This window comes from Leucopleurus acutus, assembly GCF_964270905.1.
Source record: "Leucopleurus acutus genome assembly, chromosome: 10".
In the NCBI taxonomy this organism is placed as follows: domain Eukaryota; kingdom Metazoa; phylum Chordata; class Mammalia; order Artiodactyla; family Delphinidae; genus Leucopleurus; species Leucopleurus acutus.
Window position 1 is genome coordinate 32,266,643 of NC_139153.1, and position 21,386 is coordinate 32,288,028.

General features: G+C 35.3%; 2 protein-coding genes across 2 annotated transcripts in view; both read left to right on the forward strand.

The window, feature by feature from the left end:
• Positions 1-21,386, forward strand: part of ARF4 (ARF GTPase 4) — a 1,077,785-nt gene that overhangs the window by 81,287 nt on the left and 975,112 nt on the right. The gene's annotated exons all lie outside the window — the stretch shown is intronic.
• Positions 1-21,386, forward strand: part of DNAH12 (dynein axonemal heavy chain 12) — a gene marked incomplete at both ends in the record, with an annotated part of 211,972 nt that overhangs the window by 35,034 nt on the left and 155,552 nt on the right. Inside the window, 3 exons of the mRNA XM_082848988.1 lie at positions 564-720; positions 1,374-1,465; positions 18,263-18,441. Coding sequence (XP_082705114.1) covers positions 564-720; positions 1,374-1,465; positions 18,263-18,441 — 428 coding nt within the window. The remainder of the gene's footprint in view (positions 1-563; positions 721-1,373; positions 1,466-18,262; positions 18,442-21,386) is intronic.

Below are 21,386 nucleotides of genomic sequence, written 5' to 3' on the forward strand. Positions count from 1 at the left end.
AGTTTGTTTTCTACATCTGTGACTCTGCCCATTGGGTTTCTTTATATGGCCCTTTTTTGAACTTTTAAATTGACTTGAAGATCTATAAAGTGTATATGTACATTAAATGTTATAACTCGTTGTTTTCTTTCCATCCTCCAGGTTATTTTAAGTTAAAAGTGCTTTCTCTTTGAGAAAGTTTCCTGGCTTGAAATGACTTTTTTCTTCTTATAACTTTTATTGCAGTTATGAATTGATATTTTTGTGTATGTCTCATGTTCCCTACTGAGTTGTGAACTTCTTAAGAACAAGATCCAAGTCATGTTTGTTCTTTCTAGAGCTTTCTAGTATAATCACTTCAACATTATAGTTCCTCAATAAATATTTGTTGAATGATAGAAAGCTAACCCAACTAAGGTTTTATATTAGACTACAGACAATTTTAAATCATTATTTTGCATCAGGTTATCTTTTCTTGGACCGCTGAAATCTGAAATGAATTTTTAAAAGTATAGTATAAGATCTACATATAGATCAATTGCACAGATATTTATTTCATGAATTGTCATTTTTATTTATGTTAGAATGTCCAAACAGTACCCTCTTGGCTATCAGGAACTTCAACAACTATGAATCTTGACACAGAACTTCCTGAACATGTGTTAAAATGGGCTCTTGAAACACTGAAGGTGGCAGTACATCATAACTTAGAAGGTGCAAGAAAACATTATGAGACATATGGTATATATGCCACATAATATTATATCTCTTTTTTTTGCCATAAAATAATGCCATTTTATTTCACTAGAATTTGGTCAGTTATTTGGTTGTCTGGATCTGTCATGAAAGAGCAGAGAGCCAGAAGTGAGCATAGGCACAGCTTTTGGCAGAGTCATGGATCAAACCCAAGAAACTTGAATTCTGTTGTTCAGTCCAAAGGGTGAATGTTAATTGGAGCAGGGTCACAAAGCCAAAATGTAGAGAGAAGAGTTGTTGGCATAAGGAGAAAGTTAAATCAAGGGCAAAAGCAAGGTAATTTCTAAGAATAGTTTTGAAGAGTCTGCAGCTCAGTAGCCTCCTCAAGTGTGTTATGGGGTCAGGATAGATAGTTGTTATTTGACATTCTATTAACCAAAACCTTTTATTGACTGGCTTATCTGTACCTCTAAGTTATTTTACGTACCCTATTATCTTTATTTTAAAAGTTTGCATTTAACCTGGTTTGCTTATTAAGTCTATTTTATGTTATTCTGTCTGTTCCTATTAGTGTATGTTAATAGTCTATTAATAATATTTAATTGAATAGGCTACTCCATTCTATGACTATATAAAACAAGCACTTTACCTTTTTAAGAGGGTGTTACTGAGATTTAAGTTAGATTATTAATTTTCAGTTGAAAAATACAATTGGCTCCTTGATGGGACTGCAGTTAAGCTGATAGAGACTTTTCAGGCAGAAGATCATACTTTTGATGAATACACAGAGGTAAGTGTTAATTCTTTTTCATTAATGTCTTTGAATTTCTTTTTAAAATTAAGATCTTTTTATTCTAAAAAACAAATGCTTCAGTCTAAGTTAACAGAATTTCTTATTCAAAACGTCATTTTAGTAAACTCATATGTTCATCTAATAATTTCCCTAGTCATTCATTTAACTCATTCATTGATTCAACAAAAATATCTTTCATCACATTCAGAGACATAGCAAGATTTTGGTGATGCAAAAATAAATAATACATAAGCATTATCCTCAAGAGCTTGTATTTGGCATGGAAGCCAGACATCGAAATAACAACTGTAATATATTGAGATTAGTACTAGAATGGAGATAAGGACAAAGTGTTGTGGAAGCTCACAAGAAGGAATGATTACTTTTGCTTTTGGAAATTGGTGGAGGTTTCTAGAAAAAGTGAAAAGTGGGCTGGACTTTGAAGTAGATGTTTATAGGTGGAGAAGAGAGGAAATGTAACGTAAGAAAAGGCCAAAAGTATTTAGAGGTGTTCAGAGAACGTCAAATAAACCCCAAATGGCTGAAGAGTAGGTAATTAGGGAAACAATATATGGGGTATTTTGTGTTTCCATACAAATTTTAGAATTAATTGTTCTAGTTCTATGAAAAATGCCATTGATGCTTTGGTAGGCTTGCACTGAATATGTAGATTGCCTTGGGAAGTATGGTCATTTTAACAGTATTAATTCTTTTACTTCATGAGCCTGGTATATCTTTCCATTTGTTTGTGTTGATTCAATGTATTTCATCAATGTCTTATAGTTTTCAGAGTACAGGTCTTTTACATCCTTGGCTAGATTTATTACTAGGTATTTTATTCTTTTTGATGCAGTTGTAAATGGGACTGTTTTCTTAACTTCTTCTGATAGTTCATTATTAACATGTAGAAACAGAACAGATTTCTGTATATTAATTTTGCATCCTACAACTTCCCTGAATTTATTTATTACTTCTTACACTATTTTGGTGGTGTCTTTAGGATTTTCTATATGGGTTATCATGTCATCTGCAAACAGTGACAGTTTTACTTCTTCCTTTCCAATTTGGATGCCCTTTATTTCTTTTTCTTGTCTGTTTGCTGTGGCTAGGACTTCCAATACTACGTTGAATAAAAGTGGTGCGAGTGGGCATCCTTGTCTTACTCCTGATCTTAGAGGAAATGCTTTCAGCTTTTCACCATTGAGTATGACGTTGGCTGTGTAATATAGCCTTTATTATGTTGAAGTATGTTTCTTCTATGCACATTTTTTGACAGTTGCTATCATAAACGGAATTTGCATTGTGCCAAAAGATTTTTCTGCACCTATTGAGATGATCAGATGGTTTTTATTCTTCATTCCGTTAATATGGTGTATCACATTGATTGATTTACAGTTATTAAATCATCCTTGCATCCTTGGGATAAATCCCACTTGATCATGGTATATGATCCTTTTAATGTATTGTTGAAGTCAGTTTGATAATATTTTGTTGAGGATTTTTGCATCTATGTTCATCAGTGATACTTGCCCGTAATTTTCTTTTTTTCTGTTGTCTTTTTCTGGTTTTGGTATCAGGGTGATGCTGGCCTCATGTAATGAATTTGGAAGCATTCCTTCCTCTGCAGTTTTTTGCAATAGTTTGAGGATAGGTGTTAACTCTTAAGTGTTTTGTAGAATTTACCTACAAATCTGTCTGGTCCTGGACTTTTGTTTGTTGGGAGTTTTTAAATTATTGATTCAATTACTTTACTGGTAATCGGTCTGTTCATACTTTATATTTACCCTATTCAGTGTTGGCAGATTGTACATTTCTCAAGATTTGTCCGTTTCTTCTAGGTTGTCCATTTTATTGTCTTATAATTGTTGTTAACAATGCCATGTGATCCTTTGTATTTCTATGAGTCAGTTGTAACTTCTCTTTCATTTCTGATTTTATTTATTTGGGCCCTCTCTCTTTTTTTCTTAATGAGTTTGGCTAAAGGTTTATCAATTTTGTTTATCTTTTCAAAGAACCAACTCTTGTTTTCACTGATCTTTTCTATTAATTTTTAAATCTCTATTTCCACTCTGATATTTATTTCTTTCCTTTTACTAATTTGAGATTTTGTTTTTCTTTTTATAGTTCCTTTAGCTGTAAGGTTAAATTGCTTATTTGAGGATTTCCTTGTTTCCTGAGGTAGGCTTGTATCACTATAATTTATCTCTTAGAACTGCTTTTGCTGTATCTCATATATATATATATATATATATATATATATAATTGAAGTATAGTTAATTTACAATGTTGTGTTAGTTTCTGGTGTACAGCAAAGTGATTCAGTTATACATATACATAAATATTATTTTTCATATTCTTTTCCATTATTGTTTATTGCAGGATATTGAATATAGTTCCCTGTGCTCTACAGTAGGACCTTGTTGTTTATCTAATTTATATATAGTAGTTTGCATCTGCTAATCTCAAACTCCCAATTTATCCCCCAACCCCCTTTCCCCTTTGGTAACCATAAGTTTGTTTTCCCTATATATTTTGGATCATTGTGTTTCATTTGTCTCCAGATATTTTTTTATTTCCTCTTTGATTTCTTCAGTGACCCATTGGTTGTTTCATTGTGGATTTAATTTGTATTTCACTGATGACTAATGATGCTGAATATCTTCTAATATATTACTTTCCACCCATGTATCTTCTTAAAAATAAAGTTTCTGTTCTAGTAATTTTTATATTTTAAGTTGTGTTTTTTATTCTTATTGTTTAATTATAATGGATTTATTTTATTGGGCTATATTATTATAAAATTCTTATTATTGAGTTTTAAGCTGTCTTTATATATTTTGGCTAAAAGTCTTTTATCTGCAAAATATTTTGCAATGGGCTTCCCTGGTGGCGCAGTGGTTGAGAGTCCGCCTGCCGTGCAGGGGACACGGGTGCATGCCCCGATCCGGGAAGATCCCACATTCCGCGGAGCGGCTGGGCCCGTGAGCCATGGCCGCTGAGCCTGTGCGTCCGGAGCCTGTGCTCCTCAACGGGAGAGGCCACAACAGTGAGAGGCCTGCGTACAGGAAAAAAAAAAAAAAATGTTTTGCAATATTTTCTCCCAGTATATGCCTTGACTGTTCACTTTTTGTAACCATGTCTTTCAAGGAGCAGGCATTTTAAATTCTATTGAATTCCAGTCTATCAATTTTTTCTTTTAAGGTTCGTTCTTTTTAAGGTCCTCTCTATCTTTTTGTTTGCCTACTCCATGGTCACAAATATTTGTGCCTATATTTTCTTCCAGACTTTTTATAGTTTCAGCTTTTACATTTAGGTCCGTTACCCATCATACATAATTTTAACATATGGTGTGGAATATGAGTCATGGTTCGATTTTTTCCATGTGGATGTCAAGCTGTACCAACATCATTGATTGAAAATACCATCATTGGGACTTCCCTGGTTGTGCAGTGGTTAAGAATCCACCTGCCAATGCAGGGGACATGGGTTTGATCCCTGCTCTGGGAGAATCCCACATGCTGAGGAGCATCTAAGCCCATGTGCCACAACTACTGAAGCCCATGCACCTGGAGCCCATGAGCCACAACTTCTGATCCCACCCGCTGCAACTACTGAAGCCTGCGCTCTCTAGTGCCCACATGCCACAACTACTGAGCCCGTGTGCCACAACTACTGAAGTCCATGCACCTAGAGCCTGTGCTCCACAACAAGAGAAGCCGCCGCACTGAGAAGCCCGTGTACCTCAATGAAGAGTAGCCTCTGCTCGCCACAACTAGAGAAAGCCTGTGTGCAGCAACGAAGACCCAACACAGCCAAAAACAAAAAAAAGAAAATACTGTCTTTTCCCCATTAAATTATCTTGACATCTTTATTGAAATTCAATTGATTCTATGTTTGTGGGTCTATTTCTGGATTTTATATTCTTTTCCATTGATTTATAGATCTATTCTGATGCCAATACCATAATCTTGATTTCTGCAGTTTTACAGTAAGTTTTAAAATTAGGTATTAATTATAAGTTCTCTACTTTTTTCTTCTTTTTCAAAATTATTTTGAATACTCTATGGTTTCTGTATTTCCATGTACATTTCAAAATCAATTTCTGTAAAGAAGCCAGCTGGGATTTTGATTAGGATTAAACTGAATTTCTTTTTTTTTTCTGGCTGCACTGCACGGCATGCAGAATCTTAGTTACCCAACCAGGGATCGAAGCCTTGTGCCCTGCAGTGGAAGTGTGGAGTCCTAACCACTGGACTGCCAGGGAAGTCCTGGTCATTTATTCACTTTTAGTATTATTAATATAGTTTTATTTCTGTCTGCTATTTTACTTTTTGTTTTCTATATGTCTCATGTCTTTTTTGTTCTTCTATTCTTCCTCTTTTACTGCTTTCTTTTACATTAAATGAATATTTTCTAATGAAGCAATTACATTTCTTTAATGATTTTTTTCAATTTTTAAAAAAGTTTTTTTTAGTGTTTATTCTAGGGCTTATGAGAGAAGCCTAACTTAAATATCTTCAGATTTATGCTAGCTTAATTCCAGTGAGATATAGAAACATTATTCCTATATAGTTCTATACACTTTCCCCCTTTTTGTGGTATTATTGTTATACATATTACATATATTAATGTTACAAGCCCAACAATACATTGTTATAATTATTACTTTACCATCTGTAGTCATTTCCTTAGCCCAGTACAGCTTTGCCTCCACCTTTCTTCTTTGTACTCTTACGTTTATGTTTAAAATATATGTACATTTCTGTATGTTAGATGCCCAACAATACATTATTGTACATGTTATTTTATGCATTATATATAATATAGATATAATATATATGATATGTATTATACATATTATTTTATACATCTCTTTTTAATATTGGTTAAGAGAAAGAAGGAGAAAAATATGTACTTATACTATCTTTTATACTTTCGTAATTTGTTTTACTGGTACTCTTTGTTTTTCCTTATGGATTTGAATCATCATCTGGGGTTACTTGCTTTCAACCTGAGGAAGTCCCATTAGTATTTCTTTTCTTTTTTTTTTTTCCATTAGTATTTCTTATAGGACAGGTCTGCTTAAAAAATTCTCTCAGTTTTTGTATATCTGGAAATATCTTTATTTTATCTTGATTTTTGAAAGATAGCTTTTCTGGATTTAGAATTCTTGGTTGACAGTTTTTAACTCTTGCTGATTCAAGATTTTCTCCTTGTCGTTGGCTTTCTGTATTTTTACTATCATGTGTCTGTTTCTGAATCTCTTTGCATTTATCTTAAAGTGCTTTGAACTACTGGATGTGTAGATTGGTGTTTTTCAATCAGTTTGGGAATCTTTCAGCTATTGTGGTCTTGAATATTTTTTGTGCTTCTTTCTCTCTCTCTTGTGCTTCCTTCTTCATTACACATGCATTGGTCCACTTAATCATGTCCCATATTTAACAGAGGCTCTGGTTTTTTCTTCATTTTTTTTTCCATTTGTTTTTTGGATTGCATAAATTCTATCAATCTACCTTCAAGTTTGCTAATTCTTTCTTCTGTCAGTTCAAATCTACTGTTGAGCCTCTCTAGAGAATTTTCCATTTCAGTTTTTGTACTTTTCAACTCCAAAATTTCCATTTAGTTCTTTCTTTTATATATATAATTTCTAAACCTTTCATCTATCTGATGAGACATGGTCATTGTACCTTCCTTTACTTCTTTAAGCATGATTTCCTTTAATTCTTTGAACGTATTTGTAATGGCAACTTTCAAGTTTTTTTCTGTTAAATTCGATTGTTTTTGGTTGTGCTGACAGGCAGTTTCTGTTTTTTGCGTTTTTTAAAACCAGTGTATGGGTCCTACTTTCTTGTTTCTTTGTATGTCTCATAATTTTCTGTTGGAATCTGAACATTTTAGATAATATATTGTAGCAACTCTAGGCCCTGTTCCCCTTTCCAGTTTGTTATTTTTATTTGCTTGTTTATTTGTTTAATGACTGGGTAGATTATTTTAGTGAAGCCTGTTTCTCTCCCCCACCCTCTGAAGTATTAAGCTTTTGATGTTGCTCCTCCAGGAGCCGCAGCTTTTGGTGTGCCCAAAGTCTTCCTGGGAGGCCATGCTTTCAAATGGCTTTCTTCTCTCTTTCTCTGGCCACACATAGCTGTTAGTTTTCACTTTTTGTTGGCTAATTGCTGTATTGTTTTCAACAATGCCATGGAAGTATAAATTGCTCTACTGATTAATCAAATTCAGACTCCCTTGAAAGAGCAGTTCCCAGGGTCAGTGTTTGATAGTTATTCTATCCTAGGAGGGCTTCTACCAGCAGTCTCCTTCCCTGGCTCTCTCCCTCAAACTAGCCGGTCTGTGATTTAGCCCAAATCTTCACCAAATCCCTGAATCTTCCTCACAGTTGCTCCCTACCACAACCTCCAATGTTTTTGAGGGCACACTTAGGCTTGAACTTTTCCATGCTCTATTGCAAATGAAGTCAATTCCTTTGGGAAAAGATTAGGAGGTATCTATTTTATGACCTGCTTCCCCTTCACTTCCAGGCAAAATCTCTGAGCCACGGCCCTGGAGCTGGGAATGGGGATAATGACATGCTTCTCTCAGTGACAATCCCACTGAAGGGGTTGAACCCTCAGTGGAGTGAAGAGCCATAACCTGAGGTTTTCCTGTCTTTCTTCTGATACGGAACCACCACCTTACCAGCCAGGGAAAGTGTGATTGATGTCGCAGTATTCTCAGTGGTACCATGACCAAGGTAGACCCTCCCTTCCATGAGTGGTATCTGGGTGGAACAAGGGAGTCCCCACCTTCTAATTGTACTCACCAAGAACGTAGCTTTATCAACAGCTATTTAAGCTCTCCAGCTGGAACCTGTGTGGAAAGATAGCCCTGTGTTCTTGAGTACACTTATCTGGAGTGGAATATCAACCTTGCTGAGCTGGGAACACGGAGGGAGGGAGCAATCCAGGTTCAAATACCACAGATTCTCACTTTTCTTACCAAATATTCATAGATTTTCATGAATAGATGTTTCTTCATTTTCTGTATACTCTTATGACCATTTTCAGAGGCTTTAAATTAAATGCTTGTTTTTAAAATAATTTTCACCAGTTTCACTGGGGAGCAGAACTCCACAGAACTCCTCATGTTGTCATGCTGGAAGTGTTTTCTGGGTTTCTTTCTGTAATTTAAAAAATCTGGCTTCTTTTAAGATTTTCTCTTTTTTGATGCTTCTCAGCTATTTGATTGTGAAGTGCTTTTATATTGTTTCTTTTTTATTTCTTTTGTTTGAGAAGAAATACTGTTGAGATTCTTAGGTCTGTTTAGTTCTTATCAAACTTGGAAAATATTCAGACATTACTACTTCAAATTTTTCTGTTTGTCTCCTTCCCCCAATTCTGGAATTCCAATTTCATGTATATTAGACTGTTTGATATTATTCCAGAGGTTACTGAAGTTCTGTTCAGAGTTTTCAGTTTCTTCTCTCTATAGTTCATTTTGGATAGTTCTTTTCCATCATTTTAAGTACACTAAGGGCTTTCCTGGTGGCGCAGTGGTTAAGAATCTGCCTGCCAATGCAGGGGACACAGGTTCAAGCCCTGGTCCAGGAAGACCCCACATGCCGTGGAGCAACTCATTCTGTGTGCCATAACTACTGAGCCTGTGCTCTAGAGCCTGTGAGCCACAACTACTGAGCCCTCGAGCCACAACTACTGAAGCCTGCACGCCTACAGCCTGTGCTCCGCAACAAGAGAAGCCACTACAATGAGAAGCCCACTCACCGCAACGAAAAGTAGCCCCCGCTCGCCGCAACTAGAGAAAGCCCGTGCACAGCAATGAAGACCCAATGCAGCCAAAAATAATAAATCAAAATAAATAAATAAATAAATACATTTATCCTTTTTTCTCTGGTGTTAAACTGCTGTTACTCATATTAAGTAACATTTTTGTTTCAGATGTTTTCCAAATTGTTTTGTAAATATTATTTTTGCTTTACTATGTTCATATTTTATTTTACATTCTTGAACATAATAGAGCATATTTCTAATAGGTTACAGGGAGGCTGGTCTGTATCATTTCAGTCCATCATATAGTGCTTTTCCATTTTCCCCCAACATTTTTGTGTTCTATAAGTCTTGTACTTGTTTCATAAAATATAATTGCTAAGTATTCTATTTTTTGAAGATGTTATACATGGAATTGTTTTCTTAATTTCATTTTTGTATTGTTGATCATTAATGTCTAGAAATACAATTGATTTTTGTATATTGGTCTTATATCCTGCAAACTTGTTGAACTTTATTAATCTTCATAGTTTTATGTATATGTGTGTATATTGTTTAGGGTTTTCTATATATAATATGTCATTTGCAAGTAGAGATTGTCTTATTTCTTCCTTTCTAATTTGGGTGCCTCATTTTTTTTTTCTGCTTAATTACCCTGGCTAGTACCCCTGGTATAATGTTGAGTTGAAGTAGTGGGAGTAGATACCCTTTTTGTTCTTGATCTTAGAGGGAAAACATTATTTTTTAAACCATTAAATATAATATTAGTTGTAGATTTTCCCTAGATACTCTTTATCAAGCTGAGGACGTTGGCTACTATTCCTGGTTTGTTAAGTGCTATTACCACAAAAGAGTGATAGATTTTGTTAAATGCTTTTTTAAAAAAAATTAATTTTATTTACTTTTTTATACAGCAGGTTGTTATTAGTCATCCATTTTATACACATCAGTGTGAACATGTCAATCCCAGTCTCCCAATTCATCATACCACCACCACCACCTCCTGCCGCTTTCTCCCCTTGATGTCCATACATTTGTTCTCTACTTCTGTGTCTCAATTTCTGCCCTGCAAACCAGTTCATATGTACCATTTTTCTAGGTTCCACATACGTGCGTTAATATACGATACTTGTTTTTCTCTTTATGACTTACTTCACTCTGTATGACAGTCTCTAGGTCCATCCACGTCTCTACAAATGACTGAATTTCATTCCTTTTTATGGCTAAGTAATATTCCATTGTATATATGTACCACATCTTCTTTATCCATTCGTCTATTGATGGGCATTTAGGGTGCTTCCATGACCTGGCTATTGTAAATAGTGCTGCAATGAACATTGGGATGCATGTGACTTTTTGAATTATGGTTTTCTCAGGGTATATGCCCAGTAGTGGGGTTGCTGGGTCATATGGTAATTCTATTTTTAGTTTTTTAAGGAACCTCCATACTGTTCTCCATAGTGGCTATATCAATTTACATTCCCACCAACAGTGTGAGAGGGTTCCCTTTTCTCCATACCCGCTCCAGCATTTGTTGTTTGTAGATTTTCTGATGATGCCCATTCTAACTGGTGTGAGGTGATACCTCATTGTAGTTGTGATTTGCATTTCTCTAATAATTAGTGATGTTGAGCATCTTTTCATGTGCCTCTTGCCCATCTGTATGTCTTCTTTGGAGAAATGTCTATTTAGGTCTTCTGCCCATTTTTTGATTGGGGTGTTTGTTTTTGTAATATTGAGCTGCATGAGCTCTTTATATATTTTGGAGATTAATACTTTGTCTGTTGATTTGTTTGCAAATATTTTCTCCCATTCTGAAGGCTGTCTTTTCGTCTTGTTTATGGTTTCCTTTGCTGTGCAAAAGCTTTTAAGTTTCATTAGGTCCCGTTTGTTTATTTTTGTTTTTATTTCCATTACTCTAAGAGGTGGATCAAAAAAGATCTTGCTGTGATTTATGTCAAAGAGTGTTCTTCCTATGTTTTCCTCTAAGAGTTTTATAGTGTCCAGTCTTACATTTAGGTCTCGAATCCATTTTGAGTTTATTTTGGTATATGGTGTTAGGGAGTGTTCTAATTCCATTCTTTTACATGTAGCTGTCCAGTTTTCCCAGCACCACTTATTGAAGAGACTGTCTTTTCTCCATTGTATATCCTTGCCTCCTTTGTCATAGATTAGTTGACCATAGGTGCATAGGTTTATCTCTGGGCTTTCTATCCTGTTCCATTGATCTATATTTCTGTTTTTGTGCCAGTACCATATTGTCTTGATTACTGTAGCTTTTTTTTTATAGTCTGAAGTCAGGGAGTCTCATTCCTCCAGCTGGATTTTCTTCCCTCAAGACTGCTTTGGCTTTTCGGGGTCGTTTGTGTCTCCATACAGATTTTAAGATTTTTTTGTTCTAGTTCTGTAAAATATGCCATTGGTAATTTAATAAGGCTTGCATTGAATCTGTAGATTGCTTTGGTTAGTATAGTCATTTTCACAATATTGATTCTTCCAATCCAAGAACATGGTATATCTCTCCATCTGTTGGTATCATCTTTAATTCCTTTCATCAGTGTCTTATAGTTTTCTGCATACAGGACTTTTGTCTCCCTAGGTAGGTTTATTCCTAGGTATTTTATTCTTTTTGTTGCAATGGTAAATGGGAGTGTTTCCTTAATTTCTCTTTCAGATTTTTCATCATTAGTGTATAGGAACGCAAGAGATTTCTGTGCATTAATTTTGTATCGTGCAACTTTACCAAATCCATTGATTAGCTCTAGTACTTTTCTGGTGGCATCTTTAGGATCCTCTATGTATAGTATCATGTCATCTGCAAACAGTGACAGTTTTAACTCTTCTTTTCCAATTTGTCTTCGTTTTATTTCTTTTTCTTCTCTGATTGCCATTGTTCCTGATCTTAGAGGAAATGCTTTCTGTTTTTCACCATTGGGAATGATGTTTGTTGTGGGTTTGTCATATATGGCCTTTATTATGTTGAGGTAAGTTCCCTCTATGCCCACTTTCTGGAAGGTTTTTATCATAAATTGTGTTGAATTTTGTCAGAAGCTTTTTCTGCCTCTATTGAGATGATCAGATGCTTTTTATTCTTCAATTTGTTAATATGGTGTATCACATTGATTGATTTGCATATATTGAAGAATCTTTGCATCTCTGGGATAAACCCCACTTGATCATGGTGTATGATCCTTTTAATGTGTTGCTGGATTCTGTTTGCTAGTATTTTGTTGAGGATTTTTGCATCTATATTCATCAGTGATATTGGTCTGTAATTTTCTTTTTTTGTAGTATCTTTGTCTGGTTTTGGTATCAGATTGATGGTGGCCTCATAGAATGAGATTGGGCAGATCCTTCCTCTGCAGTTTTTTGGAAGAGTTTGAGAAGGATAGGTGTTAGCTCTTCTCTAAATGTTCAATAGAATTCACCTGTGAAGCCATCTGGTCCTGGACTTTTGTTTGTTGGAAGATTTTTAATCACAGTTTCAATTTCATTGCTTGTGATTGGTCTGTTCATATTTTCTGTTTATTCCTGTTCAGTCTTGGAGGGTTATACCTTTCTAGGAATTTGTCCATTTCTTCCAGGTTGTCCATTTTATTAGCATAGAGTTGCTTGTAGTAGTCTCTTAGGATGCTTTGTATTTCTGTGGTGTCTATTGTAACTTCTCCTTTTTCATTTCTAATTTTATTGATTTGAGTCCTCTGCCTCTTTTTCTTGATGAGTCTGGCTAAAGGCTTATCAATTTTGTTTATCTTCTCAAATAACCAGTTTTTTGTTTTATTGATCTTTGCTATTGTTTTCTTTGTTTCTATTTCATTTATTTCTGCTCTGATCTTTATGATTTCTTTCCTTCTGCTAACTTTGGGTTTTATTTGTTCTTCTTTTTCTAGTTCTTTTAGGTGTAAGGTTACATTGCTTGTTTGAGATTTTTCTTGTTTCTTGAGGTAGGGTGTATAGCTATAAACTTCCCTCTTAGAACTGCTTTTGCTGCATCCCATAGGTTTTGGATCGTGGTATTTTCATTGTCATTGTCTCTAGGTATTTTTGGTTTCCTCTTTGATTTCTTCAGTGATCGCTGGGTTATTTAGTAATGTATTATTTGGCCTCCATGTGTCTGTGTTTTTACGTTTTTTTCCCTGTAATTGATTTCTAATTTCATAGCCTTGTGGTCAGAAAAGATGCTTGGTATGATTTCAATTTTCTTAAATTTACTGAAGCTTGATTTGTGACCCAAGATGTGATATATCCCGGAGAATGTTTCATGTGCACTTGAGAAGAAAGTGTAATCTGCTGTTTTTGGATAGAATGTCCTATAAATATCAACTAAATCTATCTGGTCTATTGTGTCATTTAAAAGCTTGTGTTTCCTTATTAATTTTCTGTCTGGATTATCTCTATTGTTATAAGTGAGGTGTTAAAGTCCCCCACTCTTACTGTGTTACTGTTGATTTCCTCTTTTATAGTTCTTAGCAGTTGCCTTATGTATTGAGGTGCTCCTATATTGGGTGCATATATATTTATAATTGTTATATCTCCTTCTTAGATTGATCCTTTGATCATTATGTAGGGTCCTTCCTTGTCTCTTGTAACATTCTTTATTTTAAAGTCTATTTTATCTGATATGAGTATTGCTACTCCAGCATTCTTTTGATTTCCATTTTCTTGGAATACCTTTTTCCATTCCCTCACTTTCAGTCTGTATGTGTCCCTAGGTCTGAAGTGGGTCTCTTGTTGACAGCATATATATGGGTCTTGTTTTTGTTTCCATCAGCAAGCCTGTGTGTTTTGGTTGGAGCATTTAATCCATTCACATTTAAGGTAATTATCGACATGTATGTTACTATTACCATTTTCTTAAGTGTTTTGGGTATGTTTTTGTAGGTCATTTTCTTCTTTTGTGTTTTCCACTTAGAGACGTTCCTTTAGCATTTGTTGTAGAGCTGTTGGTGGTGCTGAATTCTCTTAGCTTTTGCTTGTCTGTAAAGCTTTTGATTTCTCTGTTGAATCTGAATGAGATCCTTGCTGGGTACAGTAATCTTGGTTGTAGGTTCTTCCCTTTTATCACTTTAAATATGTCCTGCCACTCCTTTCTGGCCTGTGGAATTTCTGCTGAGAAATCAGCTGTTAAACTTATGGGAGTTCCCTTGTATATTATTTGTCATCTTTCCCTTGCTGCTTTCAATGATTTTTCTTTGTCTTTAATTTTTCCAATTTGATTACTATGTGTCTTGGCATGTTTCTCTTTAGGTTTATCCTGTGTGGGACTCTCTGCCCTTGCTGGGCTTGGGTGGCTATTTTCTTTCCCATGTTAGGGAAGTTTTTGACTATAACCTCTTCAAATATTTTCTGGGGTCCTTTGTCTTCTTCTGGGACCCCTATAGTGCGAATGTTGTTGTGTTTATTGTTGTCCCAGAGGTCTCTTAAGCTGTCTTCATTTCTTTTCATTCTTTTTTCTTTATTCTGTTCCGCAGCAGTGAATTCCACCATTCTGTCTTCCAGGTCACTTATCCGTTCTTCTGCCTCAGTTATTCTGCTATTGATTCCTTCTAGTGTAGTTTTTATTTCAGTTATTGTATTGTTCATCCCTGTTTGCTTATTCTTTAATTTTTCTAGATCTTTGTTAAACATTTCTTGCATCTTCTTAATCTTTGCCTCCATTCTTTTTCCGAGGTCCTGGATCCTCTTCACTATCATTATTCTGAATTCTTTTTCTGGAAGGTTGCCTATCTCCACTTCATTTAGTTGTTTTTCTGGGCTTTTATCTTGTTCCTTCATCTGGTACATAGCCCTCTGCCTTTTCATCTTGTCTATCTTTCTGTGAATGTGGCTTCTGTTCCACAGCCTGCAGGATTGTAGTTCTTCTTGCTTCTGCTGTCTGCCTTCTGGTGGATGAGGCTGTCTAAGAGGCTTGTGCAAGTTTTCTGATGGGAGGGACTGGTGGTGGGTAGAGCTGGCTGTTGGTCTGGTGGACAGAGCTCAGTAAAACTTTAATCTGCTTGTCTGCTGATGGGTGGGGCTGGCTTCCCTCCCTGTTGGTTGTTTGGCCTGAGGTGACCCAACACTGGAGCCTACCCAGGCTCTTTTGTGGGGCTAATGGCAGACTCTGGGAGGGCTCTTGCTAAGGAGTGCTTCCCAGAACTTTTGCTGCCAGTGTCCTTGTCCTCATGGTGAGACACAGCCACCCCCCGCCTCTGCAGGAGACCCTCCAACACTAGCAGGTAGGTCTTGTTCAGTCTCCTATGGGGTCACTGATCCTTCCCCGGGGTCCTGATGCACACAGTACTTTGTGTGTTCACTCCAAGAGTGGAGTCTCTGTTTCCCCCAGTCCTGTCAAAGTCCTGCAATCAAATCCCACTAGCCTTCAAAGCCTGATTCTCCAGGAATTCCTCCTCCCATTGCCAGACCCCTAGGTTGGGAAGCCTGATGTGGGGCTCAGAACCTCCATTCCAGTGGGTGGACTTCTGTGGTATAATTGTTCTCCAGTTTGTGAGTCACCCACCCAGAGGTTATGGGATTTGATTTTATTGTGATTGCGCCCCTCCTACCTTCTTACTGTGGCTTCTCCTTTGTCTTTGGATGTGGGGTATCTTTTTTGGTGAGTTCCAGTGTTTTCCTATTGATGATTGTTCAGCAGTTAGTTGTGATTCTGGTGTTCTTGCAAGAGGGAGTGAGAGCCTGTCCTTCTACTCCGCCATCTTGAACCAATCTCATTAAATGCTTTTTCTGTATCTACGAGATGATTGTATGTTTTTTCTAATTTGCATACTTTATACCTTATTTGGTTTTTGTGTGTTTATAAAAGTACATAATGGATTCATAAATGCATTATTACTTTCATAAAATCAGTGATGGTATATTCTCTTTCATTTGTATTTTACCATATATCTCAATACAATGCTCTTCAGAGAATAGGCACAATAAATATTCTATGAGCTAACAGCTAAATTTTTTGATCCTGGCCATAACTTTTAGCATCTGGAAACCCTAAATCTCTAGGCTGGGAACATGTTTCATTGGGTTTCACAGTGACTCTCTTCTTAGGCCTAGTATTTTGCTGTGAAATTTTATAGAATTTCATAATTTCTGGATGGTTTACATAACTATATAAAAATTTACTTTTAGGTTTAGTGATCTACCCCTGGACTTTTTGTCAATTATGACATACTATAGTTGTGAATAGTATGCCTATTTGGGAGAAATAAAAAATTATGAACTACACATATATGTAGAGGAAATGATATGATGCTTGGGATTTTTGTAAAAATAAAACAGAAGGGGAATGGTTAGAGGTATAGAGAAAACAAGATTGGCCATGAGTTCATAATGGTTGAAGCTGGAAAATGGGTACATTTTACCTACTTTTGTACATTTAAAATATTCCATTAAAAAGTGTAATATAATACAAAAATCATGTAAAGCAGATATGTACAGATTTATAGGTAATTATAACTTAATAACTACCTAGATTAAGAGTTAGAATTTTGCAGTATTCCAGAAGCCACCCATGTGCCTCTTTCCAACCATAAACTTCCCCCTTCTTTATTGGAAACTATTATCCTGACATTTCTTGCTGTTCTTTATAGTTACCACCTATGTATGCATTCTTAAATAATATAGTTTAGTTTTGCCCATGGTAAGTTTATATGAAAGATATCATATTACATGTATTTTTTGTGTTTTTATTCTTTCATCATTATGAAATTCATCCATATTTTGCATATAGTCCTAGTTTATTATAACATAGCACTCCAGTATATGAATATGCCATCAATTCTACTGTAAATGGACATTTGTGTTGTTTCCAGTTGCCATGTTTTCTTTGATTCAGCCCATTTTATTTTCCATATCTGTTAATTACATCCCTGAAAAACTGGATGATGGCCTTTGAGAATGAGAAAACATCTTTTCTCCCTTCTCAGGTGCCATCAGCTCTATCAACTGTCTATTTGGTATATTTTTAACAAAAACCCAAGACTACTGAGTATGGTCTTTAAACTAACTAATTAATATCCTCATTTCCTTTAAACATTGAAAATTTTAAGCCCAATCCACTAAATACTGGAGACTATAAAAATAGGGTAGATTTGAGAGAGAGGGAAATGAAGAAAAAGTCTCCTTAAGGAAGAATAAAAGGAATGTGAGGCCTTTTGGTGGAGGGTGGAGATGAGGTGAGGAGGAAGGTAGAGGCAACATTAAAGATGGATTGTGAGGCACTTCCCTGATGGTCCAGTGGTTAAGACTCCTGCTTCCAGTGCAGGGCGTGTGGGTTCAATCCCTGGTCAGGGAACTAAGATCCCACATGCCATGCGACATGGCCAAAAAATTTTAAAAAAGGAATAAAAAAAAATGGATTGTGAAATTAAGTCAAAGTTACCCAAAGTTGGTAGATATGTTTCACTTTCCATAAAACTTATCACAACATAGCTTGCCAGGTTTTATTCCATACTACTTTGCTCAATTTTAAAAAATTATCCCAGTGTCTGGGTATTAGGAATTTGTATAAATTCCAATATCTTGGAATGTTAGTAACAGCAGGGTACAATGTTTCTCTCCTGGATTATTTTGACCCAAACCAAAAAATTTCTTTTATTTATTTTCCTGAAGATTGAATTAGAATTTTCAGTGAGGCATCAGTAATGGCACAAGCAAGTATTGATATTAGTCAGCTACACAAATTGTCACATGATACAGGTTTGTTTTTAAACCAAGAGATGAGTTGGCTTTGATGATAATTTTTTTAATAGTTACTGAGGGAAATTTCACCTTGTGTCATGTCCAGATATTGATACTATAAATGTCATCGTATTGGATATTTACTGGTAGATTTGTCAATTCTTTAATGAAAGGACAGGTGAAAAAAGATTTGTGCGATAATGGGAAAAATATTAGTCACTTAGCAAAAAGAAATGAATTTATATTTATATCATATAATTAAGAATTTCACCATAATACTGTACTATAAAATCACAGCTGAATTTAAAAATTCTAAGCATTTTTGTTTTAAATCCTTTTTTTTAAGTTTGTAGGAAAATTTTTCAGTCTTGCTTCAGAAATAATGCTTTTGCCTCAGTGGGCTCATTTTCCTATGGTCCGTTTGGATTGTGAAGATTTGAAGACAGGCCTAACAAACAAAGCAAAAGCGTTTGCAAACATATTACTAAATGACATAGCTTCAAAACATAGGAAAGAAAATGAAAGGTAAGTAGAATTAGTTGCCAAACTCAGAATTATGGGGCTAAAAGAAATAGTTTGCTAGTAACAATTCTTGTTTAAAAATAAAAGATTAAAATATAAGTACTTGCAAGTTTTTCTCCATAGCTACTTCCTAAGAGGGTTTCGTTATAGTCTTGTTGGTTTGGTTTCTTTTCGTTTGATACTGTTTGAGACTAGCTTTGAGGCAACCCAGGATTTTTTTTAAAAAAGAAATTGACGTACATCAGCTTTTGGATACAGGTTGCATGGTAATGAAAAAACCATAGACTTTCAGTGATATTGGGAAGATCTGGGATCATTCCTGACCACGATACTGACTTATTGTGTCACCTAGTTTATTTTTTGCATCTGTAAAATGGAGACAGTAACACCTAGTTGGCAGGATGGCTATAGATTGGATTCATGAACTAGTGGCCTACTAGCTGAATGTGTCATGCAAATGTGTTTTATTTGTCTCACATTGTTTTTTATTTTGTTTAAACTAATTTTGAATTTGCTATCAACATTTCAAAATTAGGAGTTTTCACACACACACACACACACTCTCTCTCTCTCTCTCTCTCTCTCTCTCTCTCTCTCCAGATCTCTTACTTTTCTTGAAAAAGTGGGAAGACCATGCCACATTAGGCCTATAGTGGTAAATGGAGTTGAGATGAAACTTTCCCATTGACAGGGAGAATGGCCTCTGGTTTGTTCATCCAGTGCTCAAGCAACTGATCCTCTAAATAATTTAACTTATTTGTTACCTGTCTGGCCCCAGAGGACTTTCAGTTTGCAACTTCTAGAAGGATTAAAACTAATATTTATATAAATCACCTAGCACAGTGCCTGGAACATAGTATAGTACTCAAGAAATGTTAGCCATTATGTTTATTTTCCCAGAAGCAATGTAAGAGAATTATGTGCCTTGGAATCAGAGAGACCTGGATTTGAATCCTGTCTCTGCCATGAACTAGTTCCGTGACTCTAGGCAAATTACTTAATTTCCCTAAGCCTCAATTTCCTGCGGTGCCAACTATGAAAAATAATACCTTCCTTGCAGGACTAATGTTAGGATCACAGATAACATTTGTAAAGTATCTAGCACCATGCTTGGCATAGAATAGGCACCCAATAAAGGGAGCTATCACATCAATAAATATTTTTAAATGAATAAAAAATACATGACTCTCAGAAAGTTAAGTATTGGTCAGCTGTACTTTGTACAAAATTATACTACAAAAAGATGTTGAAGATGGTAAAGTATTAGACTCTTCATTTCTAACAATCCCGTTGAGTAAGAGCAGTGACAATACCATAGTTAATTTAAAAAATTTTTATGTTTGACATGACTTTTTTGGTATTTATTTTTGTAATATCTGTCACTTTTCTGGAAAATTCTTTCAACAAAATAACTGTCTTATTATAAACCTATGACATAAGAGCAGCTGAAAAGTCCATTTTCCTCTGCCTCTTTCATTCTTTGATTCTTTCCGGTTTAAGTTCCATACTTGAGATAGGTAACATCAAAAGGAGGAAATATGTGCCACTATGTTAAGCACAATTTATTAAATAAATTAATAATTATTAAAGAACAATTTTCTTACTTCATAGTTTGGTTTAGTATCTGCTTGGGCCACCTTGCCCTCAGTAATCTTGTTTGCCTCCTTTTCTTTTCTTTTCTTTCTTTTTTTTTTGTTTTTGGCCATGCCACGCGGCATGTGGTACCTTAGTTCCCCGACCAGGGATCGAACCCATGCCCCCGCAGTCGAAGCACGGAGTCCTAACTACTGGACCGCCAGGGAATTCCAGCCTCTTTTTCTTTTGCTGTAATGTCACTCCCCAAGGGACTCAGATTCTGCTCTACTAAGAAGAAAGCACCCACAGTAGAATCATCTGTCTTTTTTGCATTATCGACATTAATGCATCCTCCTAAAATTTTGATAATCAAGAATTAACTGCCAAGCCCTACATTATCTGATTCCTGCTCATCTCTACAATTTCATGTTACGTCCTCTCCTTTGTATTCACATTGCCCTGCTTGCCATTCCTAAACTATGCGAAGCTTATTGCTACCTCAGGCTTTAATCCTTGCTATTTTTTCTTCCTTGGAAGCTTTTTTCCTGATATTTGAATGACTCATTTTTTCCTTCTCTCATCTTGAATATCACCTCTCTAGAGAGATATTTCCTGGCCACTTTATATAAAATACTGACCCCTTCTCTATACTCCATCATTCTTTATCCCTTTACTTTGCTTTTTTTTTTTTTTCTTCATAGCACTTTTTACCACTTAACATTGTGTTATATATTTATGTGCTCTTGTCTCTCTCATCAACTTGAATGTAAGCTTTATGATGATAGGGACTTATCTATTTGCTGTTATATCTCCAGTGCTTAGAACTTTGCTTAGCACATTGTAGGTACTCAATTATTTATTAGATGAATGAATAAGTATAATTACTCACATAATATAAATGAAATACCTACATGAACTAAAATTTATTTTTAAAATCACTTACCTCTTTTGTACTTTGTTTTTGCAAGGGTTTTTTCTGATATTTCTAATAATGGCATGACAGTACTGATACTGCCAAGTACAAGGAAAAAAATTCTATGAAATATACCTTTAGTTGAATAATGGCTATAGGGTATCTAGGTTCATACTTACATACATATATATTCTGAAAGAATCATAGATTTTTAAATGTATACAGAGGTTTGATCTTTTTACTTACCACATTTCACAAGGGACACTAATAATAATAATAATTAAGCTGATGATTATACTAAAAATTATAGTTATAGTTACCAGTAATTGAGAGTGTACTGTGTGCTAGGCTCTTTTACATTCATTATTCATTATTGTATTACAACAATCCTGCAAGATGAATGTTAATAACTTCATTTTACAAATATGAAAGCTAAACCTATGAGATTTACATAAGTTCT